At 45.8% G+C, this 27,742-nt stretch overlaps 1 protein-coding gene across 9 annotated transcripts in view; it reads right to left on the bottom strand.

The window, feature by feature from the left end:
* LOC104316543 (6-phosphofructo-2-kinase/fructose-2,6-bisphosphatase 4) overlaps positions 1-18,930 on the bottom strand; it is a 53,654-nt gene extending 34,724 nt beyond the window's left edge. For 2 of the 9 annotated variants that reach the window (XR_011329712.1, XM_069812469.1), the window contains exon 1: positions 13,462-13,647. Coding sequence is in view for 7 of the 9 variants with exons in the window: in XM_069812469.1 (XP_069668570.1) it covers positions 13,462-13,573 (112 nt within the window). In the remaining 2 variants the exon portion in view is untranslated. Of the gene's footprint in view, positions 1-2,662; positions 2,842-7,665; positions 7,746-13,461; positions 13,659-18,494 lie in introns of those variants that run through there. The other 7 variants (XM_069812478.1, XM_069812470.1, XM_069812473.1 and 4 more) reach the window with 7 other exon arrangements.
* Positions 18,931-27,742: the final 8,812 nt, after the last annotated feature.

The following is a 27,742-nucleotide window of genomic DNA, read 5'->3' on the forward strand; positions in this document are numbered from 1 at the left end:
TAGCCACAGGAAGTTCACTATTTATCTCTCACTCTATAAACATCCTCTGCTAAGCTCTCAAAACAACTTCAACTATAGCACACTTTCCTATTTATTTTTTAAGTCCATGTTTGTAACCCATTGCTTGATTCATAGAGCTTGAAGCAATCTGACATCCAATGCCAAGAAAAGCTATACTGCAACCTATTAACAGCCAAAACCTTTCACGAAAGACCACAAAGGTAAGTGGCAGTTACTAATGAAAAACATGCATATTTACTGCCTCAAAGTCTTACTTTGGAAGGTCATTTAGACCAGGTAGCTTCATTTTACCAGTCTCACTAGCTGTAAAAGCTCAGTCTGCTAAGTAGCCTGCACACAGCCAAAACTGCTCCTTGAAAACCTTGTAATACACAGACTAAAAGAACTAGCTCTTCAAAGCCCCGTGATGGCTAAACCCTGGCACAGCTAGCCAGATTTCTTCTCCCCCAGATAATTCCAGCTGCTACAACTTTTAGAAAAAAAATCACATTAAAACCAGCTAACACAGGTAAGTCCCTTTGAAGATGGATCTGCCAAGTCCTCAACTGGAAACACGCATGATTCTGCTCAGCCACCTTCTAGAAAGATAAAGTAAGACTAAAAGTAGTGCAGACAGAGGTCATCAGCATGAACGAGGAAATAAAAAACCCAACCAAAGGAGACTGAAAGAGTTCATCTTGCTCAACCTAGAAATTCAGAAGACATCACCGCTACTAGCTCCACTGCTTCCACTGCAAAGCTACTCTTAAGGACAAGAAAACCCCTTCTGACTTGAGCTTGTATTTTTTGAACAGTAACGTTTAACACAGTTACCTGCAGCAGCAGAGAACTGGAACTGGTCAATCCAACACTGCCCCACATCACCCAGTCTGGGCAGTCCATCCTGAGCTACCAAAGCATGGCTAAAGGGCCCACAGGTCACACTGCCTCATCAGAACACGGAGAGATGCACGATACATGGAAATCTGAGGATAAAGCACTCTGCGGCACCCTTGCGCAGGAAAAATTACAATACATTCTCAGTTTGCTGAAACAAGATAGATGGCTTTATCAAGGAAGAGTAAGCTCTGCTCCTTTCTAGGCTGTCTGTAATTCTTACGTATCACAAATGACTGTAGACATATTATAGGTAAAGCTGCAAGAGCAAATGCGCGCAAAAGGATTTAAAAAAAAAATATTTCCAAATCTGTTTTTCTAGAAGAAAGGTTTTTCAATTATAAGGGGTCTTGGACATCAATAATTATAGAATCCTACCAAAAAAAAAACCTGTGTATGTGAAATAATTTTTTTTAAGTTATAGTCAAGAGAAGCTAAATGATTCTGCCAAGAAGGCTCCGTACATCATCAGATTACATGTGACCAATATGCAATTTTGCTCTTTTTTTTTTCTTTCTCTTGTAAAACAGTGTCTGTGTCAAAGCTGTAACAAATGTTATTTTATTTGGAAAAGAGATGCCATGTTAAGGCCAAAATGAAGCGTTCTCCTTAGCATGTTTACAAAAACAATTATACACGCTTTCCAGCCCTCTTCCTATTTCAGCATTAATCTCCTCTTAACACCTACTATTTTTCAGATGCTGGAATAATTCAGTTCACACAGAAGCACATGCCACCTGGTTGCCCAGCAGAAACCAAGGAAGTTTGGGCTTTTTTTTAGCAAGGGCTGGACCAAAGCAAGTCCAGAGCCAAGAGGCAGCAGCCCATGGATGCCTGCCATAGCAGCAGAGCCCTCAGCTCTTTCTGTCAGCGCAGCCTCTTTGCATGACAAATAAAAAACAATTCCACACGACAAAGCCCCTTTTGTCTGCAAAACTGCCGTGTACTGGACCTCAGTTACTTAAGTAAGAAAATTAAAAAAAAGAAAAAAAGAGGAAAAAAAAAAAAACGCGAGACAAAGTTTGTTAATAAACTATGGTTTACAAACGCCACAGCCAAAGTCTTTAGAGGCTGATGACTTGGTTGGCTGCACCTCAAAATAAGGAAAGCCATTAACTCATACAACAGATGGCCTGATACACCACTGGCCTTAAAAGAAAAAAACAAAACAAAACTACAGTGACATTTTTAGGCCTCGCTTCAAGGAGAATATACTGAATATAAAAGCTCCTTGGAACCAGTGCGTTAAAAAAAGGGAAAAAAAAAAAAAAACAAAAAAACAAACGAAACAAAAAACCCGCTAGCAAAATCAACTAGAAGAGATACTCTTCCCAGCCAAGCTTTGTCGCCTTCCGTTGGGCACAGATCCAGCAGCTTCGGGGTTTTCTGCCTTGCCCGGCGTTTCAGGCCATCCTCCCCGGGGGACGGCGACCGCCTCGCCCCGCAGACCCACCGCCCCCGGCCCGGGGGAACCATTACACGACCCTTTCGCACCCGAGGCGCGGCAAGAGGCGCGTTACAGCCCAGGCAAAGGGCTTGACGCTCCGGGGGGACGGGGACGGGGTCCGCCCGGCCCCTCACGCCGCTCTCCTCGCACCTCCGCCCCGCAGAGGCCGAATCGTCCCCGGGAGGGGCTCCACGGGGCCCGGCTCACCCGCTGCGGCCCAACCGAGGAGGAGGAGCGGCCGCCCGGGGGTCCCGCTGACAGCTGCCGCCCGCCGGGGCTCCGACAGCGCGGCCCGGGCAGACACCCCCCCACACACACCCCGCTCCGCCGCCGTCCCGCTCACCGCCGCGCTGGGCGCTGTGGCCCGCCGGCAGCCCGTTGTCGTAGGGCTCCCACGTCTTCTGCAGCGGGTTCTGCGTGAGCTCCCGCGCCGGCGACGCCGCCGCCATCCTCGCCCGCCTCCCGGCTCCCACTGCAGTGGCGGCGGGCGGGGCGGGGCGGCGCCGCCTCTCAGCTCGGCGGGGGCGAGGCCGAGGCCGCCCCCTGAGGGGAGGCCGGGCCCGGGAAGCAGCCGCCCCGCCCGTAGGACCCCTCCGAGGCGGCCCGTGGCCTCGGCGGGGCAGCTCTGGGCCCGAGTTTCTGCCCCGCGGCGGGAGGACCGAGGCCCGGGGCGGCGCCCCTGCTCCCTGACGGGAGAGGGCTTCGCGCAGCCCCCCCCTCCCGCCTCGTCCCCCGTCCCTGAGGGGACAGCGGCCGGGCGGGCCGAGGCCGTGTGGCGCAGTTTATTGTTCGCGCGGGGGGTCTTCACAGCGACCCGAGCGGCAGTGGGAGGAAGAAGGGGGTAGGAAAGCCGGGCTGTTCCCGCAGGCGACAACAACCAGGGGGTCGGGGTGCAGCCGGTGGCGAGCCCCGAGCAGCAGGGGATGGCGGTTCCGCAGGCAGAGCAGGGCAGCTGCGGAGAAGGTTGCGCCGCCTCAGAAAGGCCTTTGTTTAGAGCCCTAAAAATAGCACGTCCAGGGGGCATACGAGGCAGTTCAAGAAGTCACACGTTGAATGATACGTTCTTCCAATTAAACGCTTATTTTGGCCTGAAGGGTAAATTAATACCGATTCAGAAAGCCATAAACAATAGCTTTCTAACATCTTGTCTAGCTACAAAAAAAAACGGCCCAAACCTATTCACAAATTACACGTGAAACACCCTGTGCTGCAGTAAGAGCAGTGCTGTGGCTAAATACAACATGCAGCTGTCGCATTTCCACACCACCTTTTATCAGCTTTACAACCGAGAGAAACCCAGTTCATTAACTGGGCTGAGCAAAGTCCAAAAAAAGCTCAGTATTTCACTGTTACACACATACCTATATATATTACAGAAGATAAACGCAACATACTGAAAATAGGGTATTAAGCTGCAATATGGATTGTTCATTGTTACTCACTCTCAGGTACTCGGGACATTATGACACTGGCCTAAATAAAAATGAAGGTCAGTACTTTTTTTTTTTTTTTAATATATACACTAGTCAAACTCTGAGCATCTGAGGATCATTTTTAGTTTTTCTATTCCATTACAAGCTAAAACGTAGCTTTCTAAACAACAGAAAATCAGTTCTCAGAGACATTTGGCGAGACACCCCCAGGAGAGTTAGCACTGTTTTTCCAAAACCACATTTGCTTGACCTGCCCTTCCCTCTTTTCAAAGTTGATTTCCTTCTCTTCGAGACCGATTACAGTTTTCAATTCTAGGTGCCTGCACTATATTTTTACCCTAGCTTTTTTTTCCCTGATTTTGAGTTGATAGCCAAAGTGGGGAGGGGCAGAGGGGTTATAGGAGTTACATTACAAGGGTCAGAAAACTAGGAACAGAGAAGGGGAGTTTTTGAACACTTCAAAGCTTATTGGTTTCTTCTATCAAGTACGTATTTACTTCCAACAGTTGCCAAAAGAGTTGTGAGCAGGAACAGTTTAATCTGCATTCCAGGTTAATCCCAGAAGCCTGTCCCCTGTGCACACACAAAACATTGCCACGAACAGATGACTGACTTCAGGGTAGAGTCCAGCGTCAGGACCTGCCCGCCTCACCCGATCACAGCGAGGCATGCCACCACCAGGATGCTCCAGCTTTCTTAACAGTGCCTCCAGTAAAGCCAGGCAAGTCCACAACAGATGTAACATTAACAGAAATAAGCGATTTACACAAATGCCGACTTATAAAACACACTTCTCAGGCTTGTTTTACATAAAGTAGAAAATGCATGAAACCGTTCCAGTCTCTAGAAACAGTTTGTACCTCCTTTCTGCAAATCCACACAGCACACGAGGACTGAAACTCCATTCACACACTTGCCTCGCAGCTGAAAACACTGACCTGATGTTCATACAAGACTAGCATTTTTCAAAGGTCTGCAGGGTGAATTACCACATTTCTAAGTCTTGTCCCCCGAGCATGAGGCACACCATCAGTGAACTCCCTTCTTGCTCAGGCAGATTTAAACCAGTGGCACCTGCGCAAAACTTAAATAAGGCTTTGTCCAGGTGTTTGTAATGGCATTAGAGGTGTGCGTGGACACCTGCCCAGCCTCCTAGCCTTTACTTTTGTGAGATAAAGATTTCAGCATGATGGATGACTAACTTTTGTTGTTGATCAAACTTATTTAATATTGGTTTGGGGTTTTTTTAATAACCTCAGTGCACTAACGGGCTATTTAAAGACAGAGAAAGCGAATACAGAAATACTGTGCCACTCCTGAGATCTCATTTCAGAACGTGCTTTTCAAGGGCACTACATTCAGTTCCTAGAAAAAGACAGAACAAATGAACATTGCTCATTAGATTCCCAATCATTGCTCATTAGATGCCCATGAGTGATAGAGATCACCTTCTGCACAATCACACTGTCATCAACCACTGTCCTAGTACAAAGGCTTGAGAAACAGAGCTGATTCCTGCAGGTGAAATGCTGGAGACTTGGCTTTGTTTGCACTACAGGGAAACCACGGATAAGCCTTTACTCCTTGGAAGGCTTTTGCACAAAGCTTCTGCTCTCAGGGCCACACTGAGCTGAAAGCTCACCTGAAAAAGCACCTCTCTGCAGAGGCAAAGCATCGAGGGGAAAGGCAGTCTTGGAAAATGAACTGCTGCACAGAAACAGAATGTGCTTGAGCCAAGTAACAGAGTTATACTTAATCTTTTCAAATGACTGACTTACAAGACAGGAAACTCTTATGGTTTATTATACACAGCAAGTGGTAATTACTTCTGAGACAGGGAGAAATAAAAGAGGAGATTGAACCAAGGCTTCTGCTTGATCATAACAGAAACCCTACTTTGTATGTGTAGATAAGCTGTATCATATGGTTACCATATGATACAAGTTCCATGATATCTGCAAGTCACTTTCACACCTCTCATTCGCCTAGTAAAGACACCACTTTATAGTCTTGACAGCCCACACAACATCCCTAAACCACCCAACATCTCTGCCTCCCACCATCGCTCCGGCAGCACCAGCTCACTGCTTGGAATAAGAAAAGACGACTTTCCAGTCCTCCAGGTGCCCACGGCCTCGCCAGACCGAGCACAGCAGACACAGCTCACGAAAAACCAGCTCACGAACCCTTTTGCCGCGCAGAAGATCCAACTAGAGATATCTGTAAATGACTAAAGGGTACGCAGACACAGCCAGAGGTCACGATGCGTGGTTTGTATAAGCAGGATGGCTGCAAAGGAGTCCCCACGCTGTGCCAGGCCCTGAGATCAAGCCCGTGTGATGTTTCAGCGCCGCACTTACAGCCCTGACAGGACGACAACAATACCCTGTCCCTGCTCTTCCACCAAAACACAGAGCAGCTTTTTCTGGGAAGTTCCTGAAATGCAGAGCAAGGAGCAAAACTTTCAAGATAAAAAGCTGCTAAAGCACAAGCTTCCTCTTTCTCCCTTCTTATTGCCGGCATTTAAAAAAGCCGTTTGTGATGTTAGCTGTGAGCGGCACAAACGATCAACACCTGGAAGCGTACCGCCCCGTTACCTCGCGTACTTACAAAACGCAACGCAAACTGGAGATTTCTACAGGAACCGGGTGCTGTGGCGGTTATTCTCCTTCCCCGCCCACGCCACCGGGTATCGCCGAAGGCCTCCCTCCGCGTGGGGAGACCCCACGGTTCCCCTCACCTCCCGGGCGGGCGCACAGCACCGCGCCGGGGGCTACGGCCTCCGCTCGCTGCGCCGCCCGCGCCCGCCAGGCGGCGCCCTAACACCGCCCGCGGGCGCGCAGGCTGCGGGCGCCCCCTGGCGGCTGGCCGCAGCCACACGCCCCCCCCCCACCCCCGCCGCCGCCGCCGCCGGCAAAGGGCGCAGCAGCACCGGCACCACCGGGGGGGGACACGGACGGACGGACGGACGGACACCGGAGCGGGTGGTGGCGGGACCCCCCTGCCAGGGCAGCAGATGCTTCAGGCGCCGCCAGGGGAAAGTTCGCGAGCCGCAGCAGATGGCCTGTACCCAGGGTCTTCCCCGGGAAAAATGAAGTCGTTCGCTTTTACGTTTCAGAAACGTCCGGGGAAGCGGCGCTGTGGACGCCCTGCCAGGAGATCGCAAAGCTCCACGGAATGCCGGCAGGAAAACGCACCAGCTCTGGGCTTTTAAGCACCCAAGGCAGAGTCAGAGGTCACGGAGCTACAGGGAAGAAAAGGCTATCTACTGATGCCAAGTTATTCTCTCAACCAAATGAAAAAAAAAAATACTGGGGGGGGGTCCACACTCAGAACTAAATATCCCCATTTCTTTCTAGATATTAAACACCAACAGATTATATTTCACCATTAACCTAACAGTTCTGCTTCTCTAAAGCAATTCTTATTCCACAATGTCATGAGGTAAATGTTTTACCCCTGCATCATCAGCTATTTACTCGCCAGTTTGAGAAAACCAGTAGTATCCAACCTCTACACACACAGCTGGCAATAAACAGCTGGCAAAAACCTACATCCAAATGTTCTCTACTGCAGCTGGCAGATTACTGTTCCAGCTAGAAGTAACAAACAGGAATTAGTTCAAATGATCCTATCTTAAAACTGGTATCTACATTTTCTACATAGTGCAGTGGTGAGAGGAGAGATCAGAGTTAAGAGTCCTTAGTCCCCCTTTAAGGTATACAGAGAGGGCTGTATGCCCCCCCCAGCTTACAACTACTCAAAAAGACTTCAGCCGCACAGCACAACACAAGCTTAGTTTCAGTACAATTTAAGCAGGCACGGAGGAACACAGAATTTGCAAAGATCATTACGTATGAATGTTATTCAAGAAATACAGACACACACCAGCACAGTCTTCAGCCACACGCATCTCTTACATATCCAGCTTCGACATCCAACCAACACTCCCCAGTTCCGCAAGCACCAGACGGCTCTGACCAGCGAACTGGCAGCCTGCTACACTGCATCACAGAATTTGTGTAAAGCATACAGGATAATTCCTGTTGAACTTATAATTGATTTTCTCTTTCAATAAAAAAACCTGTACCTTCAGCAGGCTCGTGGCAGTCCTTCATCGGCCAAAATCTATGCTGCTGGAAGCATCACCCAAGGAGAGCCAGCAACAGCTAATATACAAGGCTGTTACAACACTGTGAGCCAATTGGAAGAGATGGTGACCAAACACACAACTATGCTTCACTCTTTTTGTTCGCAAGTAACAACACTCCAGCATTTCAAAACTGGATTTTGGGTGGAATGGGAGAGATTTCTCCCCACACGCCTTATAGGCTGTAGTGCTGATTTTTTCTGTTTTGACCAAGCATTTGTTGCGGTGCTCTTACGTAAGTGAAAAGCTGCAGCTTCCAGATAATGACAGCGTCCAAACTTGGAACTGCACTGAGTTTCCACTATAATGACCAAAACAACTGTAGAGCAGATGGGATGTTTGGCCTGTTCGACCACATCCCTTATTACACTAGCACCTCAACAGGGGACAGACTGCTCCCTCCCCCAGGTAACTCCCATATTCCTGAAGTACAAAGCAAACCTAGCAGGTTTTTCCTCGCTGTGAAAGAAGAGTCCTTTACAAACTGCCTAAAACACAATGCCCGTCTGCTAGGTACGTTGTCACCTCTGTAAGGCAAGTACTAACTCAACTTTGCTCTTCAATTGCCAAGGAAACTGAGAGATAAAGGGAGCTGCACTAGCAACCGAGAAGGTGGCTCTCTTCCTCCAGGGCTGTTCCTGAGCTGCTGAATGACGACAAAGACGGTGCCTTGGGAACAGTCATCCTGCAGAAGAGATCCCTCACGAGTTAAAAACTTCTCACACAACTTCCCACAGAGAATAGAGTAAGTTCCTTCCCATGAAGAGCTTAGCAAGCACAATGAGCAATCAAGGAAGAGAGATGTAATACTATAGTAGCAAAATGACATACATTGATTCATACCTTCTCAGTTCAGTTTCTCAAGACTTTTTGTTACATCAACTTCTTAAATAAAGACTTCCCGTCTCCTCAAGACTGCCTATGGTTTTCTCCTCAACCAAAAGTACCATCCTTTTTGTTTTCCCACAGTCAGTCTAACATCCCAGGAGTCAAGCCAACAAAAAATTACAAATAGCCCACTAAGTCCCCAAAAATGTCAAGCATCCCAGATGACAAGTTCAGCAGGTTCCCCATACCATCTTCACACGTCCCTCCATTTAGGACTTGATTCCAAACCAACAGAAATCACGAGGACCAGGCCTTGTGATACACGGCCCTAGCTTTTACTCCATTTCTTCTGAGCAACAAATAAGTTTATTACTGGCACCATCCACTCCATATTCTATTTCTTATCACTGCCTAGAGCAAAAAAGTTCCAGTTGTCTTGAAGTATACTGCTACCTCAAAGACAAGCAAAGCCATTAAGGATTCAGAACTAAAAAAGAATCTGCCCTCAGCAATACACACCTTTAGAAGTTACTTTATAAGAGTTCATTTTAATATTAGACCTGCTGGCTACAGATCAATCTACCAAAGAGATTCGGGGCGGGGAAACAAAAACAAAAAAACCCAAAAACATAATCATGCTTTATATGAGAATGAGCTACTACTAAGAACAAGAAACCTCTTCAGTGCTAATTGGGGAATAGATTTAAACAACATCCAAGATCCCACGCAAAGCTGTACAAATACAGATACTAGAGAGATTCCTTAAGCTGAAACAAAATAATATTCCTTAGCATAGGTAAGGAAAATAACTTCTCCAAACAGAAGATGTTGCTATAAACTGGTGAGAAAACGAGTTCCCATCTATTTTAACAATCACCAACACATCTGATACAAGGGAAGATCTGACAGGGCTCAGGCACTCAGGAGCCTCACACCACACTTCTTTGGCTGAAGAGGGCGGCTAATTTGCACACTAATCTACATTCGTTATATCTTCTTCATCGTCTACTGAAACATCGTGATAGTTATTCATCACACATGCAAAACGATATTGTATCCCTTACAGCAGTGTTCATGTGTGGCCTGATTCCAGCACAGTTGTGTGTTTTCAAAACCATGACGACCTAACGATCAGGAAACAAACACTAGCTATACAAGGGGGTTTATTGTAAGAATGGTACCAATACAGTCTCAGACAGCTTTCTACAGAACCCACATGTTGTATTGTATGCATGTAAAACCTATCAGACAATCTAAGATTATTTGGGGAGATACAGGTTATCAGCAGAACATCATCTCACCAACACGTGGATTGCATGAGAATCCCAGAGAAAATACTGTGTATGTGAATCTCAGTGTAATCAACTAAAAAAAAAAAATACACCTTGCTATGCTGTCACTCTGTTCTTTCATTATCTTTATGTAAACCATTCCTGAAAGTGTGGCCAGAGTACTTTTATTATTTCTAAATATATAACATGTTAGTTTAGATGTTAATCACGTTTCAGAAGAAATAATCGCTCTATTTAAAACGCAGGAGAAACCAAACGTCTGGAGATAAAACCTATCAATGAGATGCCATTGGTCTCATGCAAGGAAGTTTCCTGTATTAAGTCTAACTTGAGGCACAGATTTAAGGCTGGTCTGCTTTAGCTGTATTCTTGAAATCTGAAGGATAAATCACTAATTCTTTACACCTCCAGACCAAAGAGCCACCTTCCACCTTCACCCAAGAGAACATTGAAATTATCTCCTTGAAAAATAGGCCAGATCCTCAAGTGGTGCTTCCAGGTATTGCTTAAAACTATTTCCATCATCACAACATTAAGCAACATTTTAAATCTTCCTGTTATGACACAACATAAAGGAAAGATGGCATCCATTATTCATGTTTTCTGAGCACAACCCAGTGTTAAAAACCCCTTTGTAGCTTACTGTATACCAGGGACTTCAAACTATTTACATGAGGGGGTGTGTGCTTCTAAGAAGTGCAGAAAGAGGACATTAAAATACACGGCATTTGCACAAATTGCCTATTTACATTCAGAGGTCTAGAGGGTAACTGAAAATACTGAGTTTCCAAGATGGTAAGCCTACTAAGGGCAGTCATTCCTACACATTGTTCTGGTAGTATCCGATGTTGTTACTACAGCAACAGCACGTACAGCCTCGCACAACCTCTGGGCAGCCCGTGGGTGTACCCTGATACGCTCTCCTCTTCCTCGGAAGGGCAATACAGCAGCGAAGTCCGCTTCTCCACTGCTGCATCGGTTACCTGGAATCCATGATAAAAACCAGGAAAAGCAAGGCTTGGTAAATTTGTAATATTTGAAAGAGAAGGAAAAGCAAAACCATACTTGCATCCACAAGGATGTTTGTCTTTGTGCCTCCTGAACCTCCATAAAAGCAATCTCTGCTAAGCAGTCTGAAAGTGTCTCTATCACCTTAAAGCCCTCTGTTCCTTTCCGGTCACATAAGCATTTTGGGAAAACCTTCCCAATTCCAAGTTTGGATTTGTTGTTATGAGCAAGAGTATGGTTAAAAGGAGCACAAGGGAAGGATTGTAAATTTTAAATAAAACAGACAACCCTTCTCCAGGCTGAAAGGCTTATCAATTATGCTCACTTACAGCTAGCTTTACGTTAGATATTTTAACATTTATGATGTATGCGTACCCTTTCTCCTTTCATTCAGCTAGGATGCTATGAGTCCCACTTGTTTGCAACAGCTAGTTCTAGGCTGTTAGATATAAAAAATAGCAAAACAAGGGCAGCTGTCTTCTCAGAGGGGAACTAATATACTTAATGCCATCTTTAAAACCAAACGCTATCAACTGACTCCAGAAGCAAAATTTCTCAGGACAGCCACTTTAAAGAAAAACATCTGTAAAAACTTATTACATGCATAAGTTGTCTGATGTGCTGGAAAAGGAGAAATATATTGACAATAAAGAGTATGCAGAATTTGCACGTGATCCAAATGCATGAAGTAAACCAGATGAATTAAAAAAATCACGAAGGCTTTGGGATGAAGCTACCTATCAGATGGCAGCTTTTTAAAAGACGAGATAAAGAGAACTTTGGAAGCACCATCCGGGGTTTGGGGCTTGAAATATTGAATGACTACTGATGGAGAAATCAAAGAGAAAAAGGCGAGGAGGAAGACAGCCGCTGGACTGGGTGACAAACCGTCAGGGGTGTAGAATGCATCTGTGAGTCATCAGCACATAATAGAAGTTGAAACCATGTGAACGCCTGAAATAGGGCACGGGGAGACAGGAGAAAGACAAGGTCAAATTGTGGGAGGACGATGAAACATCAGCCAGGGAAGGGGGGAATAGTATCATGAAAGACGAACAACAATTCGTTAGAAGCAGCAGTGACTGCAGAGAGGTCATGGAGAACAAGAACAAAACGGGTGTCTTCAAACGTTTCCGTGACATAAATAACATGTAAGTAGACAGAAGCACCCAAAACGGACTCGGCACAGGAGAGGCTGAGGTGGAGGTTGTACAACTTCACGTTGTAAGAGGGACTAGGCTTGGCTGAGAGCTAGAACTAACAAAAAAAAAAAAGGGGGGGGGGGGCGGACGGGGACAGGAGTTAAAGGTCCAACAGAGTATAGTACTCCAGCATATATTACCATATGGGATAAGCAGGTCATTAAGGAAAAAGCCCATGGCAATGGAAGTAAGAGCAAATGAGTTAATGGGGCAGTGACTGGGCCCGAAGTCCTCTACACGCACCTACAGTTATACTTGGTTTCATGCATGTCCCATAGGCAACAGAGACACGAAAGCAGGTTTTCAGAAGTAAAGAATAAATCCCTCTGGAAAGCCAGCATGGAAAACTGACACTGACACAAGGAGGAAAAAGCCTCACAGCATATGTGACGCCAGCTGCCTCTGGAAATATTCTTAAGCTTTATGGAAAAGGAGCATATTCATCCAAATAAAAATACAAGCAAACTAGAGCAAAGCTTCTCAGAAGCTATTGATGACAGAATTTATCATAAAAGCAAAATTGATCTTAATTTGGCAAACTCCAATGCTGTCATGTAGTCTAAAACCTAGCACTGAAGGAGAAAAAAAATACAGGCCAGACATACGGAGATCCAAGTTGCTGGTTAATCTCAGTCTTCATAGCCTCCGGGGCAGGTTTCTCATTTTCTGTGTATTTTGCAAGTACAGCTAGATGGCTTATCAGGTTCCCGAGAGTAACAGGATCAATATGTAGATGAGGAAGCTTAATAAGGATAATAAAATTACAACAGCCAAAATAATCTAATTTATGGAGTGCAGACAGGCTAAACAACACAAATGCTACAAATAAAAGCTCTTGTAAGGGGAAACATTTACCAAGTGAGAGTCGCCAGCATAACATTAGCAAAGAAACCTTCTATATTTATTTTTTTTAAAACAAATAAAATTGTTTAAAATTTAAGCCCCAAATTCTCTTTATACTCCAAACAATAACTTTGTTTCAGCACAAGTCTCCCTAGAGAAAATAAATTATAAAAAATTATTCAGGTGTGCAGAAGGCCATTCTCCATCACATATAGCATATGTGGCAGCCTTTGGCAGCAGAATGGGTAAATTCACATTCAAAAATTTAAATATAAATTGAAAGCAAAACATATACAGGATATAAAGATGGAAAAACAACAACAACAACAAAAAGGAGTCAAAAGCCAATAAGCACACCAACCCTCACACTCACCACCTCCAGTGAAACACCAGTTGTCCAGGCTTACTGGCTCCAGCCACCGCACGGTGGGATGCTCTGTCTCCCCCTCACCACCATGGAAATCCGAAGTCATTGACCGATCTGAACCTTATTTGGCACAGGACAGAGGTCTCGAAAACATTAGTCTCCTACATTTTAGTGAAAACTGGCTACCAAGAGCTGCCCTGCCAATACTCCCGCTACACAAAGTGCTTTGACCTGTCCCATCAGACACGAGATTGACACCAGATGAGCCCAAATCCTTGGAACTGACCCAACTTAGGGAAGAAAAAGCAACTGCAACCCCAAGACATCCATGGGAGACATCTCTTCCAGAACTGCTTGAATTTTAAGCTCCTGTATTCTAATCCTCAAACAGAGCGTTTCTCGGGGGGGCGGGGAACAGCAGCAGCTAGATCAATCTCCTACCAAAAATGAGTAATGACTTCAGCTGTAACAGGAGTGCTTGTTTCCCCCACGGCGAGGGCTGCCTTGCTGCTTTTTTCCCCTCTTCCTTCGCCCCATCAGTCTGCCTCTTACAAGCCATCTGAAATTTTTTAATTGCAAGAGGTCACGAACCCCCGAAATCTCCTCATTGTTTTGGGGAAACCGGTTTCACATTGGCAGTAAAAAACTACAAAGCTTTTTTTTCTTTTTCCCTTCTTAATGCAGAAGGTAAATGTTACAGAGCTCCACACTTAAGAATATCCATAGGGTTCTCATGCACAACAAACGTTGCTCGTTACTAACTGACAACATCAATAAGATTTCCAGGGATATACGATCATAAAACAAAACTTTAAAAAGCTAGAAATCATTCACGTGTGAATCCATTTCAAAAGATGCAACACCACAAGCGGCTTTTCCGAGCAAGGCAGAAATAGCACGTCTAAGTCACTTTTAGGTATCACTGAAGAGCCACGTCCCAGCCCCCCAACAGATCTGGGGCTGGCCGGGGCGTGTTGTCACTGCGGTTTGGAAGGGAACAGCTGCCAGGGAGCCTGGATCGCGCAGCTCTCCCAGCAGCCCAGCTATTCCCGGTGCCAAGGCACAACACGCATGAAGCCAGCTCCTAAACCATGACACAAAGACTTGACGCTATGCAGAAAGAGAAGAAAATTCACATGTGGAAAAATAATCATTCGGGAACAAGTTCGGTGGTCAACTTTGGAGTGAAAAAAGGAGATAACAACTGTAAACCCCCATTCCGATCTACCCTCTCCTACCTTTTTCTACTTGTGCGTGGCCTGTAAGCAAGATAGTAACATACTGAATCATCTGGAAACTAATGCCACACAGTCATTTCAGAGATCCAAGTAACCAGTCGTGCTGAAATTATACCGACATACAAATTTAAAGCTGTAACAGGCACGTTATTTCCTCAAGGGCACTCGTGACAAATCTGTCCCATTTTATTAATAAAACATTACAAAACATACCTTTTATCCATCACGTGGATAAAAGTCAGTTGCAATTAGGAGACTCATTGTTTGCATTTAGGACCTACCATGGCAGCTACGCGCTTAAAGACTTCAGGATTAATTCCGGTGCATTGCTTAAACGTTGCAGACGCCAACATCCAGAAGATCCCCCACTCACCAGCTCCTCAAATGAGAGATGACTTTGTTTGACATCATCAAAACACAACTATAAAGGCACTTAGAACTGCACTGCTACCATGGCACAGGCAAGTTTACACATTTTACACAAACACACAAGTATTTCTTCCCTTTACATGGACACAAATTCACAGGCCCACCACATGACAGTAGTTTTACTTAAAGCAGCCACACTGCACGCAGCACCACCCGACAGCTACAGTACTTCACCAGGTAATACGTTCAGTACATCTGGCGATTAGTATTCATAATTAGCATGCAATTACAACATTTAGGGCCAGGTTTTGGCAAGCACCCAAGAACAAGCCTTTTTATTAGCCAATCTGGCCCCGCGTGCTATCTTGTCAGAGTCAGCCAGGCCAGCGCTCCCCCTGAAACCACCCCTCTGCACAACCAAATTGTACCTGAAATAAATCCACCACCTCTGAAAATAACAACCCGTGTGAAGCAGCATGGGACTCTTTCCCATATCCTCACTTTGAGCGCCTGATAAAAACTGAGTAAAACCAGGAATCAACTTAAATTACTTAATTTTAGCCGTTGGGGAGACCAGCTAGACAGACTAGTGAGTTTGGAGTTCATTATTCTCTTTTACTCCCTTATACAATTTAATTACTTAACCTCTTATGCACTCAGAGACCACAAGTCAAGTGCTATGCCTGTGACAAAAGGTTAACAGACTAATTATTTGACTTAAAATGGGAAAAAAAGGCGTCTGGGGAAAACCAGAGCAGACACAAGGAAGCCAGCACTTCTCAGACCCATGGCTGGTGCTTCCTCAGTTGTATTGTGAGAATTTTTACCCTTTCTACATTTGCCTTGCGACTCTTCCCAGGCACCTGCCCCACCCGGGGTGTGGGGAACATAGCCTTACACTATATACAGTAAATTAAAATAAACAAAACAAAAAAAAAAACACCAAAAAAAAAACCAAACAAAACACACAGAGCAAGAAGGTGAGAGTAGTCCACATTTCCTTCAGAAGAAAGCTGAAACGTCCCCCAAATGTATGGTGTTTTCCAGCATTTAAAGTCTAATGTTTATATTCATCTCAAAGAAAAATCTGTGGACTTTACATGCAGAAGTTAAGCCCCAAAGAAACAATGCAGCTTCAGTGAGCCATTTAGAACAAATCCTTAGTGCTTCATCAGCAATTAGATTAGTATCCACAAGTTGGATTTACCAAATCTCTTACTCATAAGAGCAAAAGGAACATTGATGCAATCAAATGAGAAAAATACTGGTGTCACCAGGCAGATTTTTTTAAATTAGATGGATGATACACAGGAAAATAAAGTGCTAAAAGCACTTAATTCAACAACATCCTACTACTGGCAAGGGTCATATTTATAACTTAGTACTTTTTCATAACAAAATGTCCTATTTCAAAGCAGACCCTTCCTTCAAATGACCTCAAAAAAGTTCTGAAACAAAATCCTCCCCAAAACGCTCTCAGCTTTGGGCCCTCGTCCTGCATAACTATCCCTACACAAATGCTCTCATTAGATGATGCGCCGATTTAAAAGGACTGGCACCTTATGTAAATGGATGTTATTGCTTTTAATTGCAGCCATAATTATGGGAGTGCCTCACAACTGAGTAAGGGCATATTAAGCAAACTTACTGGAAACTTTGCAAACTGCTCCGCAACATATTGGACGAGCACCAAGAGTCCCACAGCCGGTATTTATTCTGTCCCATCTTCAGCTCTCTGCAGAGCACTACAAAATCAGTTGACCCTATATGGGCTCACTCCGAGTCGTACTTGGTTTAGTGTGGTTTTGCCTCATGTTAACCAGTTTCTCTTCGACATTTAGCAATATAAAAAGTTTAATTCAGAATCAATGTTTTCAAAGATTTAAAAATCTTATAGAATCTTCAAGTTTCTTCAACATTAACTTTTTTTTTTTCCTCCCCACATTCTGAAGAGCCACACGAGCACCATGGGACCTGCTACAAAGTCAACACTGAGCCAGGCTACAAGGTGTTGAGAACGATAAGTGTATCCATTCATCCAGTATCCATTTCAGCAGCTCCCCTGGCACAGCTAACAAACCAGTGCTCATTGAAGATGCCGGCACAAGCATCACACGAATGACCCGAGGAACAACAAAGGGTTTTCAGTTCAGCCACAGGTAAGTGGTGGCCCATCGCTGCGTTTCAACAGCTGAATCAGGGTCCTCCCCCTTAGTGCAGGTGGTTTGGAAACCACCAACCTTACCGAAATCCGTTTCCATGCCCTGCGTTGGAGTCGGGCACGGACGAAGTAGGCAGCTGCCTACTATAATGCCCACAGAAGCAAATCGATGGCTGTAAACAAGAGCAATCCTCTGCGTCGGCAGGCAGGAGCCATGGCCACGCTACACCCAGCAACACCGAATTTTCTATGGCACCAGGCAGCTCAGGGTGCCGGGCCAAGGCTCCCCAGTCCCATTAACAGACCTGCGTACACCACCGCTCTGCTTCTGGCTCCATCTCTGCTTCCCCGTCCTCCCCCACGGCTGCAGGAGAGCCCAGGGAGATGCCAGGTTTATCTTCCAGCCTATGTAATACAGTTTTCCTGGAAAGGAGGAAAAACGCCCAAACATAACCAAGACTGAGCCTACGTTCAGAAGTTTTGGTGCGCTTGCGTCACAGCTGTCATCCTGCATTACACAAAGTGCCTAACGAACACGCCAGGCCCTGCAATCCTCAGGGAGAATCAGCCCTTTCTATCCAGCCAGCAGCCAAGTCTCACAGGGCGAGATAAAAGAGATGCAGATTACGTGTTTTTGTGGCACTGCCATTAGGAATAGGGAAGAACACCTAACCGGTTGGATCAGCATTTGCCAAAACACTGATTTTACAGCCTTTCCGGGCCAATGGAAAGCATCAACGCTTGGAGGAGCGCAACGTAAATACACCTTCCCCCAGACAGTTAAAAAAAAAAAAAAAAGAAAAAAAAAAAAGAAAAAAATCCCTCACAGCAAAGCAATTTCCAAAAATAACGCGGAAAGCAAACTGCCAGCGGTACGCTACGATTCCCTCCTCCCGCGGCACATCTCCCAAACCTTCCTCTGCCTCGGGCTGTTGCCAGCAGCAGCCTGGACCCCCCCTTTCCCACCTCCCCAGCCTTTGCCGTGCCCGTCACCCTTACTCCTCGGCGGAGCTGGAAGGGGAAAATTCAGAGCAGGGGTGTCCCAGAAAACACGACCTTTCCCCCTCCAGCCTTAGCCCCGACGCACCCCGACACGCGTGGGACTCTCCGGGGCTAGGGGGGGGCTGCCCCGTGGGCACCCCCCAGTTTACAGCCACGGGTGGGAAAGGAAGAAGCTCCCCCCCGGCGGGTACCCGACCCCGGCCGAGCAGCCCCCCGCTCCGGGCGGGGAAGGCGAACGGGGGGGGGGGGGCTCCTACCTCGGCAGGGCCGGCCCTGCGGGCAGCCGCAGCGGCGGCTGCAGCCCCACATCGGCGGCGGCGGCGGACGGCCCGGGGCGGGGAGAGGGGGGGGGGGAAGCCCGCCGGCAGCCCCTCGGTGCGGCGGGCGGAGGCGGCGGGTGCTGCCCGCGGAGCCCCGCGGAGCTGCCCGCGGGTGTGCGCGCCCCGCGCGGGGCGGAGCGGAGCGGAGGAGACCGGCCCCGGGCAGCCCCCGCCCCGCCGGGCAGCGCCGCTCCCTGCCGGCGGCCAGCGGCGGGGTGGAGGCGAGCGCCGGCTCGCAGGGAAGGGGCTCACCTCTGCTCGGCCGCCGAGGGCAGGCAGCTGCCGCTGCGGGCCCCGCCGCTGCTACGGCTCCCGCCTGGCGCTCCAGCCGTGCCGACCCTTTCGACTCAGGGCTTAGTGGTTTGGGGTTGTTTTGTTTCCTTAAAATGACCCAAATCTCTTAAAAAATATCTCAGGTGGCTGAAGGGAGAGGGAGGTGGAGCAGCTTGTGGCCATTTTGCAGGGCTGGATGTGAAGGCGGCCGGCCTGGTGGCAGATAGGAACCGCCGGTCTCTAGGGAAAAGGGTGTTTTGCCAGCAGTTAGCCCAGCTCAGCAGCAGCTGCTCCGTGGGGTGGACGAACGGGAGCCACGGGCGACCCCAGCACACACCTCGTGGCTCCACGCAGCAACACACCCCCTCCAGTGTCCCGGGGCTGAGATCCACCTTTCAGGGAGCCCAGGGGCTCCCAGGTGAGACAAATCTGGGCCATGACAGCCTGTAAGTGCACTCGGGGCACAGCCACCTGCTTGCTTTGTGCTGGAGCCTTTGCCTGCCACGCAGGATCTCCAAGGACAATCTGGGAGCTCAAGCTCGGTGTTAACAATTTTCAAGTTCCTTATACTGTCCTTGTGGTGATATTAAAGCACGTGTGTTACCTCGTTTGAGTAGGGACTGATTATTTTTGTGGCTTGGCTTCATTAACGGCTTTGTAATTTTATTAGGCTGTCCATCTGAGGTAGGCATGAAATAAATGGGTGTGCATAGAAGTTTTGGAGTTGTTATCTCATTGTACTGTAAGGATGTCCTGTACGTGGGGTAAGGAGCTGGAGAGGCAGCGCTGTGCTCAGGAGAGAGTTGTCATCTGTCCTTCAGTGCGTTTGGCCTGCAGAGATAGGCAAACAAGTTTTGGCAGGGGGGAACACTGGTACTAATGAACGAGGGGACAAACAGAAGATGTAGGAAGCTTAAGGAAGCATCAGTCTGAAACCACTTAATAGTGAAAAATCAGAATAATTTCCCTGTGAGATGAAAATGGTTGGCATAAGCAACTGAATTAAGATTTTTTTTTTTAGTTTTTGCTTAAAATTCACATGCAAATTTTCTTTACCTTGGCAGGATGTCTTTTCATCTACCTACACATCTTCATTCTGCTTCCCAGGCTCTCTCCAAGTGATACCAAATCTAAGAAGTTTGCTGTTTGGGCAGCAGATTTCAGACCCCCACTAGTAACATAAGCATTGTAACTATGTTGGCTTTGCCTGGGGATCATCTGATACTTTAAAACTTTAGTTAGCAAAGTACAGTTTCTTAAATGTTAATCACTTACAGAAATTAAGCCGCATGAAAGAAGGGATGGGGTTTTCTTTTGTAAACAGGGAGCTTTGTATGCTTACCTCCAGATGATGATGCCTCCTGTGATGAGGAAATTTGGCGGCCTAGGTCAGTATGGTGGTTGGTATCACTTCCTTAAAGTGCGTGTAGGGTGACTTAGAGCAAGGGTTGAGTCACTTCGGGCTGAGAGACTGAACCCCAGCACTCCTCCAGTCCGAGGCTGTATCAAAAGAGATTGGTAACCCGTGCAGAAACCCCTCTGGAAATCTGATTTTTTAGGAGCTGAGGGTGAGTAGGGGAGGACAAAAAGTTTCACTGTTGCTGTAATGCTAAGGAACAACCTTCTTTGCTTTTGGGGAATTGTCAAAGATCCAGGTCCTTGTGTGTCCCTTAGAGAGGTGAACAGCTTCTTGAGGTGCTGTAGTGCAAGTGTTTGGCTCTATGGAGATGGAAGTTGCCTGTGTCCACCTTCTGGACAATACATAATCCTTACGAAGTCCCTATGATTTCATCTGAAGTATTAAAAATTAATTTGCTTTATCTTCTTAAGAAGTTCAAGTGACCTTACGGAACTGTGACCTTTTCTGTGTTAGCAAGCTTTGTTGCCCACTGCTGACGGCGTGAAGAAGGGGGATGCTATGATGTGTGCACACAGCCACCGCGTCACCGGTGCTGTTCTGGAGCGGAGCATTTATCACTGGCACAGATGGCATAGCTCAAAACTCAATTTAGTTAACTCTGGTTTTGGTATATGACTCCTTTTGGATCAAGGGCCACTTGCTGGAGCTGTTTGAGAGTTTCTCTGTAAGAAATGTCCTGTGATTGTGAGCCCTTGGGATAGGGGAGAGGCCCTCAGTCTTGTCTGCTCTCCCCTTGAAACATCTTATAGTTACAGTTTCTGGGCTTAGTGAAACCTTATCCCCATGTTCTCTTTAAAAAGAAAAAAAAGTTTAAAAAAATGTTTTTTTGCAGCTGACATGAAGCAGCATGAGCAGCGGGTAGTGAGGCAGGGCCAGAAATGGAGCCCGGGGGGGCTGGGCACTGCAGCAGTTCACCCTCCTGTCCTTGGCCTTCAAAATGAAGAAAACCCAACAAAACCACACAGCTGCAAGGATTCCTTACTGCTTAATGTTGGTAAAAGAGTTCAAAGTGACCCATCTCTCCCTTCCAGCCACTGAGAAGTAGCTCAGTAACAGCCAGAAACTTCATCCCCTCCCTCAGCAGAAGACAAGGTCCCCAGGACCGGCTGCGAAGGCAGCCCGTAATCTGGCACGGGCTGATGGACAGAGCCTTGCTGCAGATCAGACAGGGGTCTCTTGTTCTCTTTTGGTGGTTTTTGTCTTCTGCTTAACCATGTTTATCCTTCTCTGCAGCTTTTCTTCAGGATGCGAAGGCAAACCTCAGCCCTCGGCCCCCACGATGCTCTTGCTGTTGTCTGCTCGTGATCGGGCTTGTCCCTTCTTGTCCCAGATGGTTTGGTATTATGCAGCCGGCTGCGCTCCCAGAAAAGCTGTACTGCAGGGTACTAAGTTTGCAGAAGACTTAAGTGTTCTCAAAAACAAGACATTAAATTGCTGATAAACCAGTCCAGGTATTAATAGCAAGAACTGCTAGAAATCTTGGGTTTTGCTCAAGATCTGTGCAGCCAACCATTGATCAGGTTGTTGAGTTTTTGCCCAAGTTAGGGAGGTGTAGTTAATTAGGCAAGCAGAACTAGGAACAGATTCACAGAAAAAAAAATAAATCTGATATAGTTTATTTGCATTTAGGATGACTCAGCAGGAGAGAAGAGTTCAAGGTAAGCACAAAGTTTCTGCCTGGGATATTTGGTCCCAGCTTTTGCTCAGATAGACTGAGCAAGCAGGGTCATCCATGTGGAAAATGTTTGACTTAGTCCTGTGCCCTTCTCAAAAATAGTTAAAATTGGAAACATTTCCACACTTATGAACCTTGGAAAATCTTTTGCCCTGAATGTGCTTTTGTGGCTTCCCAGATCTACTGCCCAGCATGTGTTTCTACCCCAAGACTGAAGAAAAGGCCACAAAAATACAGCTTGCCTTCAGCTGCTTGGCAAGGGAAAGCATCTGATCAGGCTTATCAGAACAACTTTGCTGTGACAGGCCTCAGCTGTCTGGGGACACTGTGTTATTTGCAGAGGTTGCTTTTCTCCTACTTCAGTGAGAGCCAGTAATTTTTATCTCTGGATGACAATAACTTAAAGATGGGTAAATCAATGAGATTTTTGTAACTATTTTAGCTAGGTTGTTGTCAAGTTCCTCAGTTTCATTGGAAGGTTTAAGCTGTTGGGTCCTTTGTTAAATTTCTTGGGAACTGGGCAAATGCAGCACTGTATTGCATTCAGTTGAGCCAGGTAACACAACTCTCTTTCTTGTATTAAAGATATTTTGCAATCTTTACCCAGATAAATTTTAAGTGTGCAGGAGAAGAATAAAAGGGAGAAACATCAATTGGTGAACTGGCAAGCTAAAGTTAATACAATACAATTGTTCGTGTAATCACGCTGTAACTCATTTTTCCTTTCTCTGAGCTATTCTATCTGTCCAGACTATAAGGTCTTAAAAAATTAGGTGGACACTTGTCTTGAAGCGTAGGACCACGTTAAGGTACTCCGAGACTGGAGACTTAAGGCTTCCCAAACATCTGATCTTGGTGAGTGGGAATTCTCATCTCAAGTCTGGTCAGAACCTAAGAGCTTGCCTGGCCTTTCTCAGGCTCTTTGGAAGGGGGGAATCTTGTTATGTGCATTGCTGGAGTGTTTGTCTGTCTATTTTTATGCTGCTTGTTTTCTGTACGTGCAGCTGTAGTCAAGTGCTGCTTCTTGATCCCAGACAACTGAGATTTTCCATAACGTTTGACTAAGAAAAAAAGCATCTTTCATCACAGCTCCCCCTCACAACAGGCAGTACATGAGAAGATTATATAAATATTATATTAAGCACATTTTTGGCAAATTGCTTGCATTGGTGTTGCACTTGTCACTAGTGTCTGTGTAGCAGAAGAAACAAATTGCATGCTCAGACCACGATAGAAATTAATACTCTGATGTAAATTCCTTCTGTTTCACTTGGGGATACCTCATCAGTTAACCGCCTTGTTATTTTAACTCTTACATTGATTTACCTACCAAGAACCCAGACTAAAGCTTTCTAAAGATGAGACACCCTTATCCTGTGTTATTGCTAGGTATTTCTATATAAACCCACGTATGCAGAAATAGTTTCTTCCTGCTTAGAAAACAAAGGTAAGGCTTACTTTGGTAGCTATCACTAGCACTCATATTATGCCTTCTAGCCATAACTGAAGAGGAAAAGATTTCGTGACACTTCTGACCAACACCCTGAAGAGTAGCTGCTAGTAGATTTTGGTGGTGGTGGTTCTTGGGCTCACCTGGTCTCATACAGCGATGGGGAGAATGTAGCTTTTCAAATTCATTCATTCAATTTGAATGTAATTACTGATTCAACAAATTCTGTAAGCAGATTGTCAAAGCAAACTGACATGTGTTAGTACATGAAATAAAAAGCATCATAGGTATTTTTCAGTGTGAATAAATGCAGCATGGATTTTTGACAGAAAATCTATTCCATCTAACTAATTTTGATAGGGTGGCAGAGATGCAGGGAGAAAGGGGTAGCTTGTTTCAGGGAGGCTTTTCTGTTCTAGGCCAGTGAATATAAAGAGTCACTTGTGCACCAAGAGCCAGTTTATGCAGTCAGGGAGCGCAGGCTGGTTTCAGATGACCATATTCAAAGGTCACCACCTCCACTATTTTATAAAAGGAGAGTAAGATTAAATACAGATCACCCCTTTTCCCAGCTGCCTTGAAGACAAGGAAGCAAACGCATGTTTCTGGCACTGTGTATATTCTGCTGATGCTTTGCACAACACACACTCCCCAGAGAACATGTAGGATATTTGTGTTCAGACATCCACTGTAGTTCTGCATCATGCACTGTGACTGTATATAATACATTCGGGCAAAAGTCAGTCTTCCAGCAACACTGCACCTGCTTTGCTGGATGCTGCAAGTTTTCCGTGTCCTCTTATTCTCTTACAGATTTGTTGTTATGGTAAGAAAAGCCGGGCCTCAAATATTGAACTCCCTGTTATCTCAGCTGATAATCTGCTATGTGCAGGTATCAGTCGGTGAGTATTAAAACAAATAGGATAGAAAGAATATATGCTTTGTGGTGAGAGCAGGTTCAGTCTCAAAGTTTGTTTGATTTTGTCTTTTGTTCGCCCCACCCACCCCCTTCAGTTCCAGCTTGGTTTGGTTTTGCGGAAACTAACACTGAATTCTGCCCAACAGCACAGAGAATTACAGCTATTTATGTCTTAATTGGGAATTATGACCAGTAATCTGTCAAATCAAATTTTTCCTCCTGAGGAGACTTACAATAAAATGCAGGACAGTTCATGCAAAATGTTTTGCTATAATATTCGGTGTTTGCTTTAAGTCTGCATCAGCAGATCAGAGCAGTGTTTGGAGCACTGTATGGTTTTATGCTTAACATGTCATTGGAGGAAAATTACTTTGCAAGGTGTTTTACACAGCGCAAGCAAACGGCTTCCCTCGAGTCAGTTCATAAGGCCTTACTCTGACCCCCCTCGGGCTGTTGATAACACTCCTCCTGACTTATTAATGCCAGCACAGGACACTGATTAGCCTGTTTTTAAAATCCGAGGGTGGAAAATAACAAGGAAAGGAGTTGCTGCCAAATCAGAGCAGCAGAGATGCTGCTGCAAATAGCACGAGTGTTCTGCCTCTGACAACCCTGACTGCAGTGGAAAACACAAACCACGCATTTCCCTGGCAGAAAGTGTGGAAGCCCTTGCAACCCGCATACCAGCACTGCCTGTGTAAAGCTTGAAACACTCATAAGAAAGGAGCTGCTCCTGCACCCGCATTTTTGTGGCAGAAGTCCTGTTCTGGTGCCCAGCCCCATCGCTGGCAGACTTAAAAAATTATGGAACAAAGTAGGACAAGCTTCCAAATGCAGTCATTTTTGTTTATATAACCTGAAGCAGGGTCTGCTGTTTGTGCTGAATGTTTAAACACTTGCTGAGAGCCCACAAACCGTGCTTCGGGGTTTACTTTTTTTTTCCAAGTAACTTCTGAAATTGCAATCTGTTGAATCAGAGGAATAACATCTGATATCCCTGCTACTGCTCTGAAACAAGGTATGTCAAATCCAGGGCAACAGCAGTCTGCGGCCCCTGAAGACCATAAGATCTTTTCAGATTTTTCCTAGAAATACCTGAGCAAAAGAAAAGGTAAGAAGAGGGTGATTTTCAAATACAAAACCCAAATACAAAGAGACTGTAAGGAAGAGCCACTTTCATTTTAGGTAACTGGTAGGTAGAAGATCTTGTGTTCAAGTCAGCGCTGCTCTGAGTCGGCGAAAGTTGACAGACTGAGCTGGGTTTCGGGTACAGGGTCTTACATTCAAGCTTCTGGAAATGATTTCAGTAGGGGCTGGTATTTCACTTTTGAAACAGTAATCAGAAGTCAGCTTTGACATTGCATGTGAAAAAGAAGTTGCAAGTTTAAATTATTTAAAGTATTAATTAACAGGAAAGCAACGAAGCCTTGTGCACATCCTTGATGCTATTGGCATATATGGCAGTATGCTTTATTCAAAGCCAATGAAACCTCTGTTGCTCTGGGTAGCACCTCAAGCTGCTTACACATTCAAATGTCCTTGGAGGCAGTTTTTGTGCCTCCTCCTCCTCCTTGCCTCGTATTTCTCTGAGATAACCTCTCTTCAAGTCCTCTTAGCTACTACGGTTGGGTGAGCTGCTCACCTGTAAACTTTGGATACAGCAGAGCAGGGCTCGAATGTAGTTAGGTGGATTACTTTCTGTAATTGCAGCTAAACAGAGCAACCGAACCCCATTCCCAGATTCCCATCCCCATACCTCAGCACTAACTGGAGCAGCCGTCTTTGCTGATGATCTGGTGGAGTCCTGCCTCCCCTCTGACTGTCATGTCTTGTACTGACCTTGTGTTGGGTTAAGGTTGGTCTCACACACCCCGAGAGTTTTGCAGTTATTTCATGAGCCTGACATCTCAACCCCTGAGGTCTCAAAATATGGTCACCCCCCTCTTGGTCGTTGAACCATAGGTTGGCTGTTAATGCAAATACAAATTTGAAAATGGTGTCCCTTATCTTAGTGTCTGACTAAACTGACTTTTAACAATGTGGGAAATTTCTCTGTCTTTACTGATTTTGACACTTTTAGTCAGGGAACAAGGCAGACGAGAGCTTTTCTTATTTGCTAATTAACAGGCCTCTAATTTCCAGCTTGTGTCTGAAAAGCCTATAGATTGTTTGGGAGGGCTTTCTTCCATTTGTTTTATGCAAGACAATCCACACCTTGCAATTTAGCTAAACTACTTTATAACCTTGTCATATCGAAGCATTTAAAGGCTTCTCGCTATTAGCATCTTCATTCGAGATCGTAAAATAATCTTTTTAATTTCAGACCACTCAGCAGTTCAATTTTCTCTGTTTGGGATAGTTAACCATAGTAAGTACTTACAATAAATTATTTTTGGAGATAACATGTGGCTTAAGCTCCCTGGACAAGAAATTCTCAGTTGTTGAAATGAAAAACTAGGCAATGTAAGGACAGTTTTAAGTGACAGACTGCCCTTATTTCTTGAAGCAACACGTGGAAAAAGCCTGGAAATCAATTTTGTGTGAAACCTGTAACGCACCAGACAAGCGAGCTCTGAGCACAGCGGATCTCAGTCATCCTGAGCACAGAAAACAGGAGCTGGCGTGACAGCACCATAAGCACACTCCACCCAAGAGAGACGGAGCAGCCAGAAATGTGAACCACACAAAGGCCCAGGGCCGCTGTTGGATTGCTGCTGGCACCTCTCGCTTTGGCTCCTCTCCAGCACGCTCCCGCCGAGCGTGGGCTCGCTCCAGCGCTGCAGATGGATTTGCACTGCGCTACGCATTTACAAGGCGTAGTGTGGTTTTTCAGACCTGAAAAAAACCCAACCCAGCAGATGTTCAATGTTTCTAAGTTGTCTGTTGGCATAATGTGCAGTGTCTTTCTAGTCTCTAGTCCCCAGAGTCTGGAGTAAGACAAGCTAGATTACATGAAATCCAGTGTCTTGGGTGTCTTTAGATATACTGTAAGAGGCAAGGACTAAGGAATAGCTACAATAAGTAGGATGAATAAAACAAATCCTCTTACACATTTAATAATATTATTTGAAGGTGACAAACTGTGTTCATGCCCAAGCTTGCATTATTTCAACAACAAGAAAAAGAGCTGGACCAGGTTTCCAGCCTCACTTTTACTTAAGACAAGCTGCAAGCCAGCACCTAGAGGCAGGGTTTCTTGCAGTGCTTATGCAGCTTCTGACAGTGTTAGACCCTTCTGCAACTCCAGAGGAAGCATCTCTTTCCTGAGCCTGTTTCAATGCTTAGTTCTGTTAATGGATTGAGATAACATAAATTTCTGTGCCCAGCAGAACCCCAAATGAGCCCCTAACTATGCACCAGATATTCAGAAGCTGAACACTTGAAGCCTATTAAATGACTAAAAGCTCCAAGTGCACATTTGTGATACCTTCCAGGCATAAAAAGGACT

Source organism: Haliaeetus albicilla, chromosome 24 (genome assembly GCF_947461875.1).
Source record: "Haliaeetus albicilla chromosome 24, bHalAlb1.1, whole genome shotgun sequence".
In the NCBI taxonomy this organism is placed as follows: Eukaryota; Metazoa; Chordata; class Aves; order Accipitriformes; family Accipitridae; genus Haliaeetus; species Haliaeetus albicilla.